This window comes from Bactrocera dorsalis, chromosome 4 (genome assembly GCF_023373825.1).
Source record: "Bactrocera dorsalis isolate Fly_Bdor chromosome 4, ASM2337382v1, whole genome shotgun sequence".
Lineage (NCBI taxonomy): Eukaryota > Metazoa > Arthropoda > Insecta > Diptera > Tephritidae > Bactrocera > Bactrocera dorsalis.
Genome location: NC_064306.1, coordinates 3566506 through 3588370, shown reverse-complemented (window position 1 = coordinate 3588370; position 21865 = coordinate 3566506). Strand labels below are relative to the sequence as shown.

The 21865-nt window shown below is 32.0% G+C and overlaps 2 protein-coding genes across 14 annotated transcripts in view; one reads left to right on the top strand and one right to left on the bottom strand.

The window, feature by feature from the left end:
• LOC105232218 (homeotic protein female sterile) overlaps positions 1-14971 on the top strand; it is a 29129-nt gene extending 14158 nt beyond the window's left edge. For all 13 annotated transcript variants that reach the window (XM_049454977.1, XM_049454979.1, XM_049454970.1 and 10 more), the window contains 5 exons: positions 9041-9102; positions 9390-9669; positions 10490-12683; positions 12754-12928; positions 13534-14971. In XM_049454977.1, the coding sequence (XP_049310934.1) occupies positions 9041-9102; positions 9390-9669; positions 10490-12683; positions 12754-12928; positions 13534-13599 (2777 nt within the window). In that variant the 3' untranslated portion in view covers positions 13600-14971. The remainder of the gene's footprint in view (positions 1-9040; positions 9103-9389; positions 9670-10489; positions 12684-12753; positions 12929-13533) is intronic.
• Positions 14972-18069: 3098 nt separating this feature from the next.
• On the bottom strand, positions 18070-21504 carry LOC105232005 (protein giant). Its single transcript, XM_011213554.4, has 2 exons — positions 21140-21504; positions 18070-21022 (listed from the first exon to the last, which is right to left on the bottom strand). Exons 1-2 carry the CDS (start codon positions 21192-21194, stop codon positions 19578-19580), a joined length of 1500 nt encoding a protein of 499 aa, XP_011211856.2. The 5' UTR covers positions 21195-21504; the 3' UTR covers positions 18070-19577.
• Between the last annotated feature and the right edge of the window lie 361 nt (positions 21505-21865).

The following is a 21865-nucleotide window of genomic DNA, read 5'->3' as shown; positions in this document are numbered from 1 at the left end:
ATTATCTAATGAACGGATAAATGGTGTTTTAAACGTGTGCTTAAATTTAATTGCAAAACAAAAATTAGTAACCTTAAGGTAACCTATATCATTAATGCGTATATAAACACGAATATGTAAAAACAAAACAACTGTGGCGAGAAAAAAAAAGTATGCAAAAAAAACGAAAAAAAAATGTTTATAATAAAACTAAACAGTTAGCAATTGCTAAACTGTCTTAAATATGATTAAATGCAAAAGTGTGTGCAGAAAGTATTAATATGTATTAGTGAAAAGCCTTTAGACATTAAAAATGCAGCCATGCGCAGCGAGAGAATGCTAAGTTACTCACAAGTCTTTTGCTTTAGTTGAAGAAAATTACTGACATTTCTTAATTCAATGTTAAAAACTAAGGAAGATATGTTTCGAGTACTTATGCGAGTTTAGTTGCTTTAATTTTTTATTTAACTTTTTTTTTTAATCCTTTTGGACTTTTTTAAATTTTAATTAGCATACTTTAATCAAATGCTTCCTTCTTTTTTAAGATTTTGTTTTTAAATTAGTTTTGGATCATAGAAATAATTTGTAACTTTTGAGTAGCTTTGTTGCTATTATATATAAAAGAGAACTTTATTTTTTTTTTTACTTTTCGGAAAGTGTTGACGACTAAACATCTTAAAATTGTTTGATACAAATTAGGTTAGGTTAAAAAGGGGCTGAACTGAATAAACTTGAGATTCTAAATCCCTAATAGTATGTTAAAACTATAAGTGCTGGTTTTGTAATCCTATAAGTTTTAAAAACTTCATAAAATCAGTTTCATTTATACTTAATGCCAAACATATTTTGAAAAAATCTTCACATTGAAAAATTCACCTTATGGTATGTTTCATCTCGTCATAAACACTGCGTCATCAGCAAAAGCGACGGAGAATGCACTTCAATTTTTGCAAATTCAAACGCTTCGTCTTTGCAAATGCTAACCTCTAAGCTTCATATTTGCAAAATTAAATACTAAATTAGTTAGAAATGAATTTTGAAAAAAAAAAAACAAAACAACAACAGAATATGTAAATAAATTGCCTTGTGAAAAATTGCAAAAAATACCTAAATATTGCAAAAACAAAACTAAAAAATATACGAAATTATAAAAAAAAAATTATTACCAACAATTGTTACCTAACATTTTATAAAAAATTACATAATAGGCGCACACGCACGTATGAAAATGAACACTTGCAGACAATGTGTAAAAACTAGGCTATAAATTACTATTAAACTATGCAAGCATCGGAGCATCTACTAAACCGCGACACACAGTAAGCTTGTTATATAACATGGAAGTTCTGTATGAGTAGGCCGCGTTATTTTATTTGTTTAATTTTCGAAACAGTTTCGTTGTTTGCTGTAACTGATACTATATTTTTTTTTTGTACCGTTTACCTATTAGGTATTAAAAAAAATTATATTTTTCAGTTATGAAAAAAGTGAAATTTTTATTTCTAAAAAAAATTTTTTTTTTAAAAAAATGTTATTAATTAAAAAATTCAAATCGCAAATTCTTTCATTTTTTACGAGAAAAAAAGTGTAATTTTTATTTGTAATTTTTTTTTTTTTAATTATATTAATTAAAATTTTGTTTTATTAAAAAATATATTGATTAAATACAAATATTTTCAAACCGCAAATTTTTTTCATTTAACTTAGCAAAAGTTCTTTTATTTTATTCGCAAACACGCATAAATACCCACTTCTTACGACCTTTGTTGTCTCTGCAGTTGCCAATTTGAACATATTTAATGCCGCTAAGTACGTGCCAATCAGATATGTGGAAAAAAGTTATTTTAAATTATTTTAATTGCCACAGTCGCATAAATTCCCACTTGGCACGCAAATTCGATACAGAATTTTGAAAAAGTTGTCAAAATATTTTATTATTCATGCAAAAAAAGTTTGAAAAAAAAATTAAAAAAAAAAAAAAATATTTTATTATTTATACAGAAAAGTTTGAAAAAATTAAAAAAAAAATTATTATTCATCTAAAAAAATTTCTCAACGACATAAATAAGTGCGGAAGCCCTTTCTATTTAAAAACAATTTCATTGCAACTCTATAAAATGGGTTTATATTAATATATATTTTTTTAAGAATTATTTTTTTAACAATTTTTTTTTTAAGAATTATTTTTTTTTTAAGAATTTAATTTTTTCTCAAACGAATTTACCAAAAAAAAATTAAAAAATTTACGGAAGTTATTTCCTCAAAATTACATATCAACCGTTATGTTTTGGGAGTGTGTGACGTGCGTGAGAAAGCGTGAGGGAGAACGAACTTTGTTGACGTGAGCTTCTTATGTCCACAATTATGAGATTACTTGTGAAAGCAACTGCGGAAAATGGCTCATATATCTGAAAAGTAAAAATTCTGAAGCGCGCTTGCGCGTTTAGGCCGATCATAGACTAATTCGAAACTAAGTTATATAATCTAAATAATATTTTGATTATACTGAAGCCGCCTGACACTTGTAACACACCACTAGGAGTCTACTGTTCGCTTACAACAAACAACATTAACAACAGTAGTGGCTACAACAATAACGTTTACACGGATCACAAAAGAGAGGAATTGTGCTATAGCAGTATAATGAATAAGAAATGGAAAGAGAAATTGTAAAAAAAATATATATGTATATATTTTTTCAAATCGAATGTAACTAATTTTTCGGCTGTCGGCTGTCGGCTTTCCCCTTTACACATTGTTTGCACGTTTTTTGCTCAAATCTCAAATTAAAACGAAAATATGCATACGAAGTACTTAATTAATTGATTGATTAATTGATATTCATTTTGATTTTTGTACAACAAAACCAGTAAAGAAAGAAAATTACAGCAACCACATCAAAAAAAAAAAATTTACCTACAATTTCAACTTGATAACCGTTAACTAATACAGAAGTTTTTGTTTAAGTAATGGTTTTGCATATTTTTATAAACGAAAAAGACACGAAATTCATTTTTTGCCACTTGCCAACTTTTGTGCGAGAAAAATGCGCGTGAGAAATTCATAATTTTATACAAAAAACAATTACCGTTATAGCGTCAGACAACTACTATAAAAATCAAACAACCGAATATACATGTATTTTTTTTTGAAATTTTCAATTTTAGCTTGAATAATTAGTGAACATTAAAAGAAATGTAAAGAAGAAGCGGTACAACAACAACGGTGTGCACACACTGCGAAATGAAAAAACAAAAACAGAAACGAGAAAAACACCGGAAATGTAGAGTGTACTATGCAAAAGCCCAGAGTTGATATACGTTTGAGGGCCAGTGAAAATGAGATACAGAGCGAGAGAGAGAGGGGCAGTGAGTGTATGAGAGCCAGAAGTGATTTCGGCAACACGAAAGCAAATCGTTCAAACGGCAAAGGATTTCGAAAAGCTCACACACAACCGGAAAAAATCATTAAATATACTCCTAATTGCCATAAATGAGGTGATCGTGCACGTGCGTTATGCTTTACAACAATAAATGCGGTAAAACCTCCAATGCAATGCTGCGCCCCCCTGCCGAGACCAAGCAGCGATGTAAAAGAAAAAAAAAACAACAACAACACATCTACAGTCACTCAACAAAAGTAACTTAGAGCATAACAATAATTTCTTAAATTAAATTTAATTTATAGTTACGTAACGGTAAACAAATTCTCAAAATGCTTTGTACAGTGTGAGTGACAAATGTGTTGAGCACCAAAATGATGATGAAAGAAATTCCCTTTCACAGGCAATAGCTAAAATATTTATAGGTATAACAGCAACAACAAAAACAACACAAATATATAAAGAGTGAGAGATTATATGATAGCTAACTTTTACGACAAAAATACGTAAGAAAAAGTTGAACAAAGCAAATTTTTTTGTTAAGCCCATTTCTTAAGCAAAACAAAAACAAAACCACAGTTAAAACATGGAAATCAAATTTTCGCAATGTGAAAATTTTTTAATATTAATTTTGTTGATGCAACAACAATAATTGAAATGAAAATGTAAAAAAGAGCATGTAAAAATCATAAGTTGACAAAAGCACACTTACGTAAGCAGCGCGCGCAGAGCAAACAGTGGGTGGTGGGTGTGTTTTAGGCGCAAGTGAACGTAGTTTATATTTTTTTTTTAGGGAAGCTGGTGTTTTGCCGACAGCAGTCACTACTAGTAGTAACAATATTTCTTGCTTTGGAATTGAGACACAGTTAAATAACAGAAAAAAAGGTTTGAGAGTTTCAGATTAGTAAAGTTTTAGCACTAATTTTTGCAAAGAGGCATGCCTCATTGACAATTGTGAAGTGTATAGCCCGGTTTCCTGAACAACCGTGGAAGCTTATACAAAAAGAGCAAGGTTGTAGTTACAAATACAGCATGCTAAATGCCTTAAAGTATGCGTAATAATATTGTGCTGCCAAGAGTATGCTTCGTAAAAGTATGTTTAGGTATATTTTAAGCGCTCGAAGCGCTTTGGCATAGGCATTGAACCTATAATATACTAAAAAATATTTTTCATTCGCTTAAATATTATTTTTTTTCAACTATATAATATTTTTTTTAATAAAAAAACGCATTGTGCAGCAACTATAGACATTGCATACTTTTTGGCGCGCACTCTGAATAAATACTTTTCTGTCGGCAAAATTTTACTTCACAAAACTTTAAAAATTAAAATATTTAATTAAAAGGCTTTTTAATATAAAAAAATTGTAATTTCATTTAAAAAGTTGTCTTGTGCTACATCTTTTTTTTTTTATTATTTTGTTATAATCTATTTAAAATTTTTCGTAATTCTGTAAAAAATAAATTGAAATACTTAGATTTTGGTTGTTGTTGTAGCGGCAGAAAACATTCCTGCAGCAACTTCGCGAAATGGTGCCGAGTTAACATCGCTTGGCTGGATAAAAATCCGTGTCCGTTCCGTTTAGTTCGCACCGACTGCCCTGTGAAGGGCTTATTTTGAGGTCTTTCCTCACGCTTGTAGCAACTTCGAATATTTCATAAGTATTAAATAACAGACTAAAATAAAAATAAACTATACTCAAAATATTAACAATAAAAATTGACTGATTTGCAGTAGCAAAAAAGCGACAAAATAGAGTGAACATGCAGTTTCTTCTCGCTACAACAACAGCAAAACTCTTTTCTTTTAAATATTGTGCACACTTCAAACTGCTGCCTTGTTGTTTTTTTTAATTTTTTTTATAATTTTTTTTATAATTTTTGTTTTTAATTTTTTTTTTATAATTTTTTTATAATTTTTTTTTTTAATTTTTTTTTTATAATTTTTTTTTTATTTTTTTTTTATAATTTTTTTTTAATTTTTTTTTATAATTTTTTTTTTTTATAATTTTTTTTTTTATAATTTTTTTTTTATTTTTTTCTTCTAATTTACCGTTTTACTTGCGCCCATTTCCACACACGCCCGTTTGCGCTCGCCTGTTGCCGTGCATGTGTTATTTTTTTTAAGATCAACAAAGGAAATATGCATTAATGTCCTTAGTTTAGTGCCGTTTGTCATTACTATCACAATATATAGTTTTTTTTATTACGTTTTAAGTTTTCTTTTTTATATTGTAGTCGATAATGCTGTAAAAATATTATTTTTAAATAATTTTACATATAATATGTGCATAACAAATAAACACAATACGATTTTCTGTAAATCTGTACATGTTACAAGTACAGAGCGTAAAAAGTAAGAAAAAATAGAATTGGAAAAAATTAATAATTGAACATAACATTGTAGTTAAACTAAAAAAACCACAAAAAAAGCTGTTTTAAAAGCGTCGTAGACTTGTGCACACGCAAAATTGTTGCCTCAAGCGCAATAAAAAAAAACAACAAAAACAGTACGACAAGCTTGAAATAATAAAATTATACAATACAATTAAATATGTTAGTAAGAAATATACAAAACAAAACAATTGTCCGAACTATGCAAAGCATACGCATTTTTCGACAGCTGCCACATACTCACACACACACATATACACTTGCGCTGAAATATGCGTTTGTGCGAAAACGTTGATGTTTTCGAAAATTCAACAACTAAGTTTGTTACATAGTGTGCGTACGCACTCAATTGCATTACAAGGAAATCATATTTTTTTGTTTTTTGATTTTTTTAATACACACACACCTCCATACAAACTATTGATGAGAAAAATAGTAAACAAAAAGTAGAAAGCGACACATGCAATTAAATATTAACTAAAATTTAAAATTAAATTATTGAAAGTAAAGTTGCATTCAATCGAAAGCATAAAAAACAATATTAAAAATAAAATAAAAGGTTTTGCAATTAAATTTTAAGCATAAAAGCAAGGAAACACAAACAACGCTGAAAATGTTTTATCATAAGATTTTTTGCACTTAAGTTAACTAGGAATAATAGGATTTTTTAATTTTTCTGCGTGAACCCGCCAAATAAAAAATATGAAATTAAAAAAAAATTAAAAATTAATTGGTTATAAATATAAATCTACTATTATAGTACTGTGTCAGTAAATATTGCACTAGTTTAAAACAATTTTTACTTAACTAAGTAATTAAAACAAAAAAAGTTACATAAAAAATTAGATCAAAGGGTATAAAATTAAGATTAATTCATTAAACAAAAAACTGCATAGAAAACTATTAAAACTTTGTAATATTTTCCAAAAACGCTAAAAAGCGCCATTTTCTGCAAGAAACAAAAATTTTACAAATTAATTGAAAACATAAAAGATATGCGCATAAAAACACACAAATTATCTCTTAACAAGTAAAATTATTTTAAAATAACTGGTTGGCAAATAAAACTTTTTCTATAAACACCACAAAAGCATTAGTAAAACAATCATATGAACACAAACAGCAGACAGTCTCGAGTAAACTTCCCAAAATCATTGTCAATAGCGTTTAAGGTATAATGCAAATTAGTGGAAGCAGTAAATAAAAAAAAATTATGAAAAAAAAACACACACACACCGAGAAAAAAACAAATAATTTCGTTAAAAAATAACTCTTGCAAAAATAACTGATGCTCCAAAAATAATAAAACAAATTCCATAAGTTAGAAAACCGACAATTACCGTAAAATTCCCAAACATAGTTACAAACACACACATACACAGAATACTGCATCTTCACAATTCCATTGTGTAGAGAAAATAAGATGGTGAAGCAAAAGCAAAAAGTAAACGCCGAGCGGTAAATTATAACCGTGTAAGCATGTAAGCAAGCAGCAACAACAAATACTGAATAAGTTATAATTATTGATTAATATATATATATATATAAATATATATATCATTAAAAATGGAAGTTCACAAAAAAATAAAACAAAATGCGTTATTAATTAACAGTTATTTATGTGCGTATAATTGTCTCATATGAAAGCAAAAGCTTAAAGCTCGCTCTCTTTTCACTGCTGCGGCTGTTAGTTGTTTAAACTGGTTCTTTCGAAAATCGTCTTTGTGGTTGGGGAGACCTTAGCAACAAAATGCTTTATGTTTTAAATGGTTTACGGAAAATTGATATGAAATAGTTACATATTTATCGATTATGGCTTGAGTACATAATTTTTTTTTAACCAATTACTGCATAAATATGAATATATTTTTTATATATTTTATAAATATAAAAAAGTTAAGCTGAGATTGATTAGAAATACGAAACGACTTTTTCGACTAGCATATAAAGCATCTTGGGGGGAAAATCTAATCGATAATTTCGAAACTTGATTTTTAGTTTTCAAAGATTTTAGAAACGCAATCATATATAGAAATGAAAAAAAGTCATTTCTAAACTCGATTTTTGGTATTCGGCTATTAATCGATAGCTTAACAACTTTTTTATGAATCGATATTTGTTATGTATAAATCATATTTCGAAAGTAAACGTTAATTTTTAAGTCGGTTTCTGGTATTTGTCTATTAAAAATTAATCGATAGCTTAAACAACTTTTTATGAATCGGTATTTTGGAGGTATAAATGATATTTAGAAATGAAAAATGGTAATCGATAATTTCTAAAGTCGCGCTTTAGTATTTAATTTTTTAAATTTTTTAGAGATCACTACTTGAAAGAAATTCTATAATTATATAATAATAAAAAATAATCAATTTTTTGTAGATATTTTTATTTTTTTTTTTGCTATTTTTGGACACCGGCAGGGTCCGCCTCTCGGTCCGCTTAATAGATTATTTTTATAAACATGTTGGGGTAGGCCAATAGCGTTAATGGAGAAGATGTTCGCTTAACGGAGTGTCCGTTAAACTTTCGCTGTATTTTCTTATGGGTTTGAAATATATTATTTTATTTTTTATCTAGTGATTTTCTATATTTTTGAAAAAAAAATTCGTGTTATTAATTTTATACAATACGAATGTATAATTTTTGATTAGATTTTTTCATTTCGGAATCGATATATTTGGGTATAGCTTTTATTTTATCGATATTTTAATTATCGTTTTCATGTAATCGATATTTTTGATAATTTTATCGATCTTTTTTATTATTTTATCGATGTTTTAAGTGTTTTACGGAAATTTTGACAATTTATCGATATTTTTTATTATTTCATCGATGTTTTGTGATAATTTTATCGATATTTTTGATTATTTTGATAATTTTATTGATATTTTTTATTATTAAATCGATATTTTAGGATTATTTTACGGTAATTTTTGTTAATTTACCGATATACCGATACTTTTTATTATTTTATTGTTATTATTGATTATTTTAACGGTATTTTTAATTACCTTTATGTTATCCATATATCCTGCAATTATTTAATTTCGTAACTTAGTCGCTTAAGTGAATAACGGTAAAAATATCCAATAATCCACTAGCGATGTACAGGTTTATGGTCTTCGAAATATACAAATTGCGTCTCACAATTTTTTCACTTACTGTTTGGCGCCCAAAAACTTATATTTTAAATAAAATAGAGTATAACCGCACCGTTTATACTTTTGAGTAAACAATTTAAATTCGAAAAATATATATTTTTTTTTTATCAATTGCCTACAGGTGATATTGATAGTCGTCCACCGAGAAAGAAGAAACCCCGTGATTCAAGTGGTAGCAATAATGTAAGTACCAGACAACAATCTTTCTAGATTAGACCGAGCTAACTCCCAACACACACACACGCACACACAAATCCTTTATCCAACAACACCAAAAACAAAGATCAGGGGCGCAACCAATTTGCACCGCCACTCCGACTCCAATGCGTATTTGTGTTGACGAGTGTGTACTGTGTGTCAGCCATTTTATCTTTAAGCATTCACTGTTAAATCAACTGTCAACGAAATATGTTCACCCCCTCATTGTTTAATGTGTATATATCTGTACTTTCCTCCCCTACATTGCACAGGTAAATAATTCAACTATAGCACCCACTAGTGTTGGCCTGACTACAGCAACAACTGTTGGTAGCATTGGCAGTAATCCTGCAGCAGTTTCAACCTCAATTACGTCCACAATAGCCGCAACGCAGCAAGCGGCAAATGCAACGCAACAATTGCAGCATCTACAAACGACAATGGCCGGCGTGCCAGCTACGGGGGTAACGACACAAAGTACGAGTAGTTTGGCGCCGCCAATGACCGCTCCTACATCACAGCTGAATGCAGTTTCGGGCAGTGGAACACAAAGTAAGCACATTTAAGGGTTTGTAAACGAAACTGAGGGTACAATTAATAACACTTGTAGATTTTAGAAAAAATAATCGATTTTATGAAAAAAACCTATCGATATTATTTAAAAAAAATTTATTACTTTTGGTTATAGCGAAGAAATTCATTTCTGATTAACTTATCGAAAAAGTTGGCCTATATTTTTCCAATTTGTGTTTTTTGATAACGGTTAGTGGTAACCAATTTCTCTTTTATCAATCTAGTACGGCAAAACACCAATTTGAGTTATATAACATTTTTTATACCCTGAACAAAGCCTATGAAGTTTAACACGAAGTTTGTATCAACCAAAAAGATACGTCAGTGACCCTGTAAAATATATATTGGGTAGTCGAAAAAGTCTTTTCGTATTTCTAATTAAACTTCAACTTATTTTTTGTATATAATTGATTTTCCTAACAAGTTGAGTCGATTTAGGCTTATCCGTGTGCCTTCCTGTCTGTCTGTATATACGGAAACTAGTCCCTCACTATAGCTTGTAGCTGCCATACTATAGTGAGTACAAACTGAACAATTAAAATCTTGTTCCTATATGGAAAACTTTTATATTTGACGAGATATCTTCAGGAAATTTGGCATATCAACTTTTTAAATTTTATTCGTTGGAAAAATTAGTTGAAGCATTTGTACATTTTTCAGTAAAATTTTTTTGCTTTAAATTTTATAATTACTGTCATTAAAAACATCTTATTCCTTCTCCTTTTCTGTCATGTTTTCTTCATCACTGTGCTTGGCAACCTCTCGTATCGTCTGATTTCTTCCATTGTCTGTGGTACAGTGAGTGTTACTCCCTCGACAGCAGCAACGACGCTTGCAGGTGCTGCGACGGATCCAGCCATGTCTGCTGTTGCCCTACTTAACAACAATAACAGCAGTAAAACATCATTAATACCGACTTCTGTTGGTAGCGGTGTTGGTAGTGTTCTAAATGCCATGAGCGGCGCAACAACCATCGGCGGCGGCACCACTGCAGCTTCCGCGGCGGCTGGTACTACGGCTGCAACCACAATAAGTAACAGTAGCATCGCCAATAGCGGTGCAGCGGGCAGTAACGGTCCCAATGACTTGACAATGCCAACGGTATCAAGCGCTGCCGCCGCACTACTCGCCTCATCTGCAAGCGCAGCGTCGCTGACTGGCTCCCTACTTACTACATCACAAACTAACAGCGGCAATAATAATAATAACAACAACACAACTACCACAAATATTGGCGGCATACGTGTTGCCAGTAATTTACACAAACTGCCACCGCCGACACCGATGGATGTCGCTGATGCAGCCGGCATTGGCGGTTTGGGTATTGGCACGCTGCCCTCAAGTGTGCCAAATACTCTACTGCCATCTGCTGCTGTCGTCACCGCGCCTTCGTCTGTTGCGCCAGCGTCGGTGCCATCTTCTGTGGCATCGTCCTTGTTGACTGCTGGTCTCAAACAAATTCCACAATTTGATGATCCCGTTGAACAGTCGCTGGCATCGCTGGAGCAGCCCTTAATAACGGCAGGGTCGGCCAAAAGCGTCGCGGATAACTTCCTCATGAATGCTCATCTAATGCAACAACAACAGCAGCAACAACAACAACCGCAACAACTCACACATGGTAATCATGGACAAAATGCGTCAGCGCAGCAAGCTTTCGGCGCTTTACAGCAGTCACAGCAGCAACAACAGCAGCAGGCAGCTGCGCAACATGCGCATGCCGGCAATCATCATCATATGGATTTAATGTCGGAGTTATTATCGAAGAATGCCGCCGAAAACGTTTCTGGCATGAATGGTAATCATTTCCCGTTGATGCAGCTCGGCGAGGGTCTCAACAATCGGATTAGCACAATGGCCGCAGCAGTGGCCGCGCAACATTTCCAACAGGCCATGGCGCATTCGCAGCAACAGCACCATCAACAGCAGCAACAACACGCGCACAACAACGGTTACAACAGCGCTGCTGATCGTGCGCTAGATAGTCTGGCGTTAGCCGGTTTGGGGCTGTCTCATGCCGGTGGCGCCGGCACTGGTTCAATTTTCGAACAATTGCCATCGATGGGTGGCAGTCACAACGAATTTCTTGCCGCCATGATGATGGGCGGTGGCGCACCGGGTATGCCTGGCAACTTGTCACTGACTGGTGGTAAAAAGGATGCCGCCAATGCGCTCGGTTTGGGCGATCATCAAGTGGCACAGCAATTATTGCAATCTCAACCGCCGCTTCAGCCCAATAAGTTACTTATCACGCCCAAGCCCATCGAATCAATGATGCCTAGTCCACCTGAGAAGAAATCACACCAGCAGGTTCAGCAAGTAGCGCCGCCACAACAATCGCCATCCGATCTGAAAATACCAACAGCCGCAAGTCTCGGCAGTGCCAGCGGTTTGAGCTCGAATCAAGGGAATTTCGCGCAAGCTTTCAAATCGGCGCACGAACAAAATCTTAAAAATGCCAGTTCGTGGTCGTCACTGGCATCGGCCAGTTCGCCACAAAATACACCGACTTCCAACAAGCCTAAACCCGCCATGGATTCGTTCCAACAATTCCGCAACAAAGCCAAAGAGAAAGCCGATCGCCTGAAGTTGTTGGAAGCCGCCGAGAAGGAGCAAAAACGACAGAAGGAGGCGGCCGAAAAGGAGCAACAGCGAAAGCAGCATCACAAACAACCGTTGGGCGCAATTGGTGTGGGTGGTGGTGTAACGGGTAACGGTAATAGTGCAGTTGGCGGTACTAGTGCCAACGTCATTGGCGGTGGTGTCGGCGGTGGTAGCAGTGCCGGTGGAGTGGGCGGCGTCAGTGGTGCGGGCGGTGGCAGTGGTGGCGCTGGTCATCACACATCCGCATCGGCAGCATCATTGTCGCAGTCGGCGCATGCGCACGGGCATTCACATGGACACGTTGGCCACGGTCATGGGCACGCGGTCAACAGTAGTGGCGGTGGACATATGCATTCGACGGCAGCTGACGTCAACATGGAAAGTGGGAGGTAAGCGATTGTAGAGAAAATCATGTGGGGCACATGCTTTTATTGTATATGTTTTGTCTATTACAATTAGAAAAAGTGTGCACGACGTTACTCAGGTGCAGAATTCACGTGTAGACGATATCAAAGCGTCGCCGCAGGGCAGCGGATCACCGGCCGGTGCCGCGCAACAATCACCACAAGACCGCGCCGCGGCAAGACGTGCAGAGTTGCGACGTCTCGAGCAGGAGCGACGACGACGTGAAGCGGTAAGTAAATTTCAAAATCCAAATGGAGTCCTAGAGCAATATATTTTAAAGTAGGCGTAAAAGGATTTAGGCATAAAATGTGCGCCTAGATGTAGGCTAGATATTTTTTTTACAAAAAGTGAGTATACATTTCGGCATGAAACTTGCGCCTGGATGTAGACTGTGAATTTTGTTAAAAAAAGCTAGTATACGTATCGATATGAAATTTGCGCCTGGATGTATGCTATATATTTTCTTACGAATAGCTAGTATACATTTCGGCATGAAATTTGCGCCTGGATGCAGGCTATGTATTTTGATATAAAAAGCTAGTATACGTTTAGGCATAAAATTTACGCCTAAATGTACACTATGTATTTTGTTCGGCATGAAATTTGCGCCTGGATGCAGGCTATGTATTTTGTTACTTTTAGGTATGAAGTTTACGCCGAAATGTAGACTAAGCATTTTGTTTGGAAATGCCGGTATACGTTGAAAGTTGCGCCTAAATGAGGGTAGTAACTGTTTAAAAGTTTTATTTTTAAATATTTAAGATATAAAATAATGATGAGTTAGAGAGTTTTGCTCAAAATCATGCCTTGTAAAAAAATCTTATTTCTTTCCAGATGGCCGGTCAAATCGATATGAATATGCAAAGTGATCTAATGGCGGCCTTCGAAGAATCGCTTTAATAAATAAAAAATCCCAGCAGTGTTGTAGAGTAGAAAACTCAATTGAATACCTAATACTACAAACAGTTAGTGCTAGCCTAATATAATGCAGGTTTGTGATCAATACATATACATACATAATATAAATAAATAGGTCGAGTGTATGAAAGCCAGCGCAAATTGTGTCTAAACAACAATAACAACAACTATAACAAAGTGGAGTTAAATATGTGTACTGAAAATTGCTTCAATGCAGCTAAAAACCATTTAAGATTCAATGGCAACTGCGATTGAAGCGTTTCAAGTGTAACATACACTACAATTCATTCAAATTATGTAAGAAAGCTAAAAAAGAAAGCATTAATGCTGGATATTTGTTTGGCTAAACGCACTAAACAGTCAGAAGAACAGAAAAAATGCATTAAAAATATAATTAAATTTTAGTAGTACGTAAGTGAAAGCAAAATAACGGGACGACGTTTAGAAAGCGTAGAAAACAAGAGCATAGGAAGGAAAGGAAGGGAAGCAAGCGTTGAATGTGTGAATGAGCAACAGCAGTTCGGCTCCTTACCGTTAATTTGTTTGAAATTAACAATTCAATTAGCAATTGAAGAGCGGAAGATGGTCTACAAGCGGAGCACAGCTGAAGATTTGGGTTTGTGTTGGCTTAAAGAAATCAGCAAAACGGAAACAAGCGAACTTAGCTGTTGCTGATAATAAATTAATAAATAATAACAATAATTATAATAAAAAATGTTAATAAAATGAATAATAAACAGTTGTATGTTGATATGAAACGAGAATACACACACACACAAAAGAAAAAAAAAACAAAAAATATTATATATATTATATAGTTTTATAGAAAAATAAAATAAAATAGCAGCATTTTTTTTAACAAATACAAGTACACACCCCTTGCACACACACACACACACACGTTTATATGTTTACATATAATATATATATGTATATGTTATAAGAGTCGTGCTGTGGTTTTGTGTGAACGCCAGCAAAAAGCAGATAAAATTAAGCAAAAAATGCAAGAATTCAAAATATTGAGCATTCTATGCAATTTGTCTGTTTGACTTGCAAGCGCAAATGTTGTATAAATAAACAATAGTTAGCATAATAGCGCTAAACACAAGCGTTCACGCACACACACATACATATATATATATACATATAATTAAATATAATTTTTATGGCTTGCAAAGTGTATAATTGCAAACAATTAAAATCATACATACACTTATATAAAAATCAATAAATAAATATATGCATATATACTAAAAACAAATAATTAAAAAAACACAACAACAATAATGTTAATAAACGTGAACACTACAAAAATTAGCATAAAGGCTATTCTTTCCTTTTACTAAAACAAAACTGAATATCTAACACTTCATAATAATATAAACCAATAAAAATTAAAAATAATTTAAACTATGAAAATTAAAAGATAATTGTAACGTTGATAAAAAACCTATACATATATGCATATAAATAAACAATTTGTTGCAGTGTGCATACAAGAAAAATTATGTAAAAGTAAATGATGAAAACACATGAGAGAAAAAATAATATTAAAATACCATTTATTTAGTTTTTAGTATTTAATATATAAATAAAAAGAATTACAAAAAATAGCAATCATGTGTACTTTTAAGTGGAACGAAAACCGAAAGTACTAAAAGTTGGCTGAATTGAAATCAAATTGGCAAACAACAGCGTATACTTTAGTTTTCAGCACAAGGGTAAGTGTTTGGGTGCATGTTGGTGCTTTGTGAGGGTTGTAAGTGAAGCACGCGTGTGCAGCTGAGCTTCTACATATGTTTTTTCATTTTTATTTATTTTTATTAAGTTTTTTAATTTTATGCTTTTATTTTATTATATTCTTTATTACATTGAATTTTTTATATGAATATTTTTAATTAATTTTTTTTTTTAATAAAAAAATAAAAAATAAAATAATGAAAAATAAAATATTAAAAAAAAAATTAAATAAAAAAAAATACAAAATATTTTAAAAAGAATTTAAAAATTTTGCTGGCATGCTTTAATAATATTTTTTATTGTTGTACCTGCAGCGCATTACAAATAATTGGCCGCTGGTAATTTTATTGTACTATTTCGAATTTGAGTTTTGCATATATTCAGAACTTTGGACCAGAAACTTTGGTTTTTTCTCTAACTTTCAAACTATAAAAAAAACGATTGAAAAACATAAAAACATAAAAACGTTTTTAAATTTTTAAATTTTTTTTTTACTTTTCTATTTTAAGTCATAAAAAATATTACAACCCATAAAGTTTTAATTCTTTTTTATCTTATTCATTTTTTTTAATTTTATTTAATTTTTTTTTTAATTAAAATTTTTTTTTTATTTAATTTAAATTTTTTTTTAATTTTATTTATTTTTTTTAAATTTTATTTAATTTTATTAATTTTTTTTTTTAATTTTATTTAAATTTTTTTTTAATTTTATTCAGGCACGTATTTTTGAAATAATAATTTCGATTTTTTATATGCGCATATAAATCTGGAAAAAGCTAAGAACCCCGATTTTTTTAACTTTTCTAAATTAGCGCTAAAAATATATATTTTTAAACATGAACATGAATATCATTAGGAAAATATTTTAATGACTTTATTAGAAGGTGAAATTTTAATAAATTTTTAAAAATTGTTTGATGTCTTATTTTCTTAAATTATTATTTTAATTTTTTTAATTACTTCTTTTTTAATAAAAACATTTTTTTAATTTTTTTTAGAAACATAAATTTCGATTTCTTATATACGCATATGCTTTTAGAAAGCATTTAATATTACAGGCTTCAAAGCATAAGTATTTATATTTTTTACAGGAACGCTTTCAAAAAAATATTTTGAAAGTATTGTTAAAAAAATTATATTTTAATTCTTTAATTTTTAATGTATAAATTAATGAAACTTAAACTTTAAAATTGTTTGAATTTATTTGTTTTTAATTTAAAAAAATCAATTTTCTTGATTAATTTATTTTTTAATTTTTTTAAATAATTTGCTTTTAAATTATGTATTTTTTTAATTAATTTGTTAATTAATTTTTTATTTATTTAAATTAAATTTTAAAATTATTTGCTTTTAATTAAAAAAAATCTAATTTTTTTGATTAATTTTTTTTTTAATTAATTTTTTTTTAATTAATTTTTTTTTTAATTAATTTTTTTTTAATTAATTTTTTTTTTAATTAATTTTTTTTTAAATGTTTTTTAATTTAATTTCAATTAAAACTGTTTTTAAAAATGTTTTGTATTTTTATTTCTCATTTTTATCACGTTTTTTATGAATTTCAAAAATTGTTTATTTTTAAGCATTTGTAAAAATATAAAATAATGTATTTATACCGTTATTACAAAACAAAAAAACTATAAGAAAAAAATATGTTGTGAACAAAAAACAACATATCTCGCGTTGGGTGATAGCCAACTACACCACAACCAAGCACACCAACATGCAACCGTTGCAATTTTGTTTAAAATTTTAATGGAAAAATGGCATATTCTGCAGTAATAGTTGAGAAGACACAATAGTAATTTAAAGAAAGCCTTGTACATAAAAATCAATAAAGAAATAAAAATAAAAACTGCAAACAACTTTCTTAATTGTGTATGTGAGCACAGGAGCGGAATTCACTATAATTGAAAAATTTAAATTTATTAATGTAAAAAAAATAAAATTTACAAAAAACCTAAAGCATGCAAATATGAACAGTGTAAATGTGTGCTAGTAGTAGTAAACTAGTTTTATTATAAAACTTTATATATTATTATGTAAAAAATTATTATTACGATTAATAAAACTTGATACATAATATTAAAAAAAAATAACTGGTGTAAACACTTAACTTTTATTTATGATTCTAAACAGACTCCAAAAATAAAAATTATAAAAGAAAAAAACAAAATAAAACAGTTACATAAGTAAATATGTGCATCATGTGAGCGATTTGTTGTTTGTATATATTTGTACACAAGCCTTTTTTCTACAGCGTCCAACAGGAAATACAAATAAAATAGATTATAGTGTAAAAATATTATATAGTTTTAATTAAATTGGTATGCATACATACATACATACTTAGTATAAACCAAATGAAATTTAGTTTTTCAAGCACGACAGTTTTCAAACCTACTTTTGCTGCTCTATAGCGAAAAAGAGAAGCTAGTAATGAAAATAAACTTTTTTTTAATTTGTTGTAGGTTATACTAGGGTTATAATATTTTATTGGCATTTTTATTATTTACATACGTACAATTATATAATTTTAATATTTAACAGTTATATATTTTATTTTTATTAAATGGGTTTTTATAATAATTTAAATAATTTTTTTAAGTTTTTGTTTATATTTTTTTGAATTTTTTAAACATTTTTTTTATATTTTTTTAATTTAAATTTTTTTTTTCAATATTTTTTTAAATATTTTTTTTTTTTAAAATTTTTGTTTTAATATTTTTTTTTAAGGTTTTTCTTTATTGCATATTTTTATGTTTTTTATTTTTATACTATTATTTTATTATTACCAACTACATAGACCACTTTTTAACTAAAAAAAAATATTGATCCCTGATTAGCAAAATTGGGAAAGCCCTCCCAGCCAGCAATACAAGAAAAAACTAAACACTCTTAGAAACAGTGAAACAAATGAACGAAAAATTACTGATAAAACAAGTTATTTACCACACATACATACTATAGATATTTGTTGTATTATTGTTATAAATATTATTTTCTGATATTAAAAATTAGATTTTAGAAGAAGAGTGATCCAAAGCGTATTAAAATCAATGAAAAATAAAAAATAAATTTGAATATTTAATTAAAAATAAAAAATAAGTTAAACAAAACGATACGAAAAATAGCGGTAAATAAGAAACATTAAAAATGAACTATATATGTATGAAAAAATGAATTAAGGTAGGATTAGTAAGTAAAAAAAAATTAAAAATTAAAATTGAGTACGAATTGATAAATGTTGCATTGTTTAAAAAAATATAAAAAAATAAAAAATAAAAATTTCGTAAAAAATTTTCGCCCAAAATCACAAAATGTCACACTAAGCTACTTTCATGTGTGCAAATTGTACAATTTAATTGAGTAATTCATTTGGACTAATTAAAAAATATATATTTTATATTTATAATTTTCTTTCAATTCCTTTGATCACAATTATATAGAGCACACAGGCGCTAGCGAAAGAAATACTAACTATAGATTTGTAAGCTAAATTTAATGTGTTGCTAAAAATACTAAAACTACAACAAAGTGGAAATTAGTAATTGTGTATGTGAAAATAATAATAATTAAATTAAAAGAAAATGTTTGAAAGAAGTAAGTATAAAGTTAAGCGTAATTTAGTGATTAAATAAATTGAGAAAAAATTAAAAAAAAAAATTAAAAATGTAAAATCATAAAACAATCATAAAACTATTGCATTTTTATTATTATTATTTTGTAAGGCGGTAGATCAGCAGAATCATGAAAGAATCGGGCAGGCGCCATTCCCAAGACAGTCGGGTCTACGTAACCGGAACGGCCACGGATTTTTATCCGGCCAAGGACTTTCAACTCGGCAGAATTCTGCCGCTACAATAATAACAACAACAAACGGCAAGGAGCTCGATAAATAAGTTTCTTTCAAATTAATTAGCGCGTTGTTTTCCATATAAAAAATTATTTTTATTTTAAATTACAAAAAAATAAAATTTATCTATAAAATACCAATATTATTTACAATTGTACTACTAGTTCTAAAAATTCGTATATCTTAGAATCACAACATATAAACCTCTTTTGTACTCATTTCACTAATCAGACTTCTACAACAACTTTGGATCTCCTCAATGCGGATTTATTAATGAATAAAAACTGGATTAAGTTTGCGGCTACGTTGAACGCTACTTTTGCCTGCTTGCCTGTCTTTTCCCCCGTCACGACCGAGCAAAACTCGTTCACGCGCTCACGGCCTTCGATGTGAAAGCGGCTAGCTGCGCTTTGAGCGCGTCGATTTGGCAGAGCAATTCAATGTTTTGACGTTCCAAGTAGGCAGCGCGTATGGCAATCTCATCCTCCTTTATGCGCCGACGATCGCGCGACTTCTTAGCCGCGGCATTATTTTTGCGGCGGCGCTCATAGTAAGCAGCATCCTTTACTTGTCCACCGGACGAGCTGTTGCTGTTGGCAGTGCCGATATTATTATTTTCTTCATCATTATTGGCATGCGCTGAAGAACTCACTTTGTCCGCTTTACCGCCATTGTACGAGGAGTCACAATCGCTGGACTCATCCGGGCCAGCGCCATGACGTTCCTCACCCTCACTGCTGGCGCCCTCCGGCGCATTGCTACTGGTGTTGCTGTTGCGCCGTGAATTCATGCGACGCATCTTTGGATTGGTGATGGTACGCGCGCCACCATTGCTGCTGTGTATTTGCTCCAAAACGCGCTTACGGTATACCGAATAGCGTTCGACATGCGGATTGTCCAATAGCACATCGGTGGCGGCGAAATTGGCGGCTATAACTAATGGATCGCGTGGGAAGGCCTTGAAGGGGCGCGTCGACTTTAGCGGGTTCAATGCGGAGCTGCTGTTTGGCGTAGTGGGATTGTTGGGGGCAACGTTGGCGGACTGCATTGTGGGCGATTTACTGCGTCCATCATGGCTGGAACTGGGCGAGAGTGGCGTCATGTGCACATCTGGTTCAGTTTTGAGTTTGTGTAGCATGCTGTTAGGCGTTGTACTGGCAGCGGCGGCAGCAGCCGCAACGGCGGTCGCAACAGCCAACGAATTGTTGGAAATTGGTGAGGCCTGTGTATGTGCGGTGTAAAGCGATGCGTTGGATGCTGGTGGTGTTACCGCTGCTGCCAGAGGTGGCGTGGTTGCTGCAGTGACTTCTTTGGCGAGACCGATTGAGGAATAAAATGCTGGATAGAAGGACGCTAGCGGTGGCGCAAGACGTCCCATTTGTTGTTGAGCGTTGTAAAGCAAATTTGTTTGCAACAGCTGTTGCTGCTGTTGGCTGTGTGTTGGTGATCCCGCTGGCGATTCGGCACCGATGCTCGAGTTCGTATGATAAGGCGAAGGTGTTTTACGTACCGTTGCAGCCTCAACGCAATCGCGCCGTGAGAGATCGAGCACTTCGCTTGCTGATTGGTGTCGGCTAGCGCACTCCGCTTGTGCAGTGCTGCCAATCAGCTGTGCCTGTTGTTGGTAAGCGTAGGCGGAGTAGAGTTCGAGCTGCTCAATTGTGGCGGCTGGGAGAGCGCCGTGTGTTTGGTGTAGCGCATGTTGTGTGAGCGGCAGGCTGTGATTGAAGGTTTGCGGGTGCGAAAGGAAGGACTGATGTGCGGAGAGACGTGCGTGCTGTGCGGTGGCTGAATGCAACAAATTGTTGTGTTCTGTTTGAGAAAATGGTTTGTAATTAGTTGATGCGTTTTTATTAAAATAATTTCAAGATTTCAATTTTATTTTTTTAAATATTTTACAGTTTCTTTGAATCCCAAATCGATGCTTACCATTTTTCAAATCAAATAGGAATTGACCCGACATGAGTTTCTCCTGTATCATCATTTTTATATGAATTCTCTCAATAAGACTGCAATATATTGTATAGGCACTTTTTGAACAAAAATTTTTACTAAAGTTTTCTTTCAAAATTGGCGACGACTGACTCTGCACTTTGACTAAATATCCAGTTTGTGTATGTCTTATTTCTACTGCTGTCAGCTTCTAACTACTCTACACACCCAGTCCATCAAGGCTTTTATACACGGCACTCTCCGTCCAAAACCGCTCTCTGGCTCTTTGCCTATCTGTCCACAACATACGCCTATCCTTTTGTATTGCTCCAGGCAGTTTGTCCGTCCGTCTGTCCATACAAATCCAACCATTCAATCGCTTACACATATTCGGTATTCTGTTTGTTTGCCTTAACCGCCGCCGAAACGATTATCACAATGACAATGACTTGTGACAGTGACAATTCGCTATCCCAGTTGCACTCACGCTCCGTGCGCCAATGTCTTTCCTGCTCTAAGCCGGCAGGTAGGAGTAATGCGCTCTCTCTATTTTATTATATTTAATCTTAGCTCAAAATATGAGCAAACATATGAATATTGTTTGCAAATGCAATGCCAACATAGCATAACAAACGGTACTTTAACATTGCAAGCATATTTGTTGTACAGGAAATGATTGAAATAGCGGCTCTCCACTCCCGGCCCGTCCCGTCCGTCGCTTGT

Bases quoted from the DNA above. Each gene is read 5' to 3' on its own strand.
- LOC105232005 (XM_011213554.4), bottom strand. From the start codon at position 21,194: ATGATGATACAGGAGAAACTCATGTCGGGTCAATTCCTATTTGATTTG. The intron at 21,023-21,139 runs GTAAGCATCGAT...TTTCTCAAACAG, and splicing joins CCTATTTGATTTGAAAAATG to AACACAACAATTTGTTGCAT.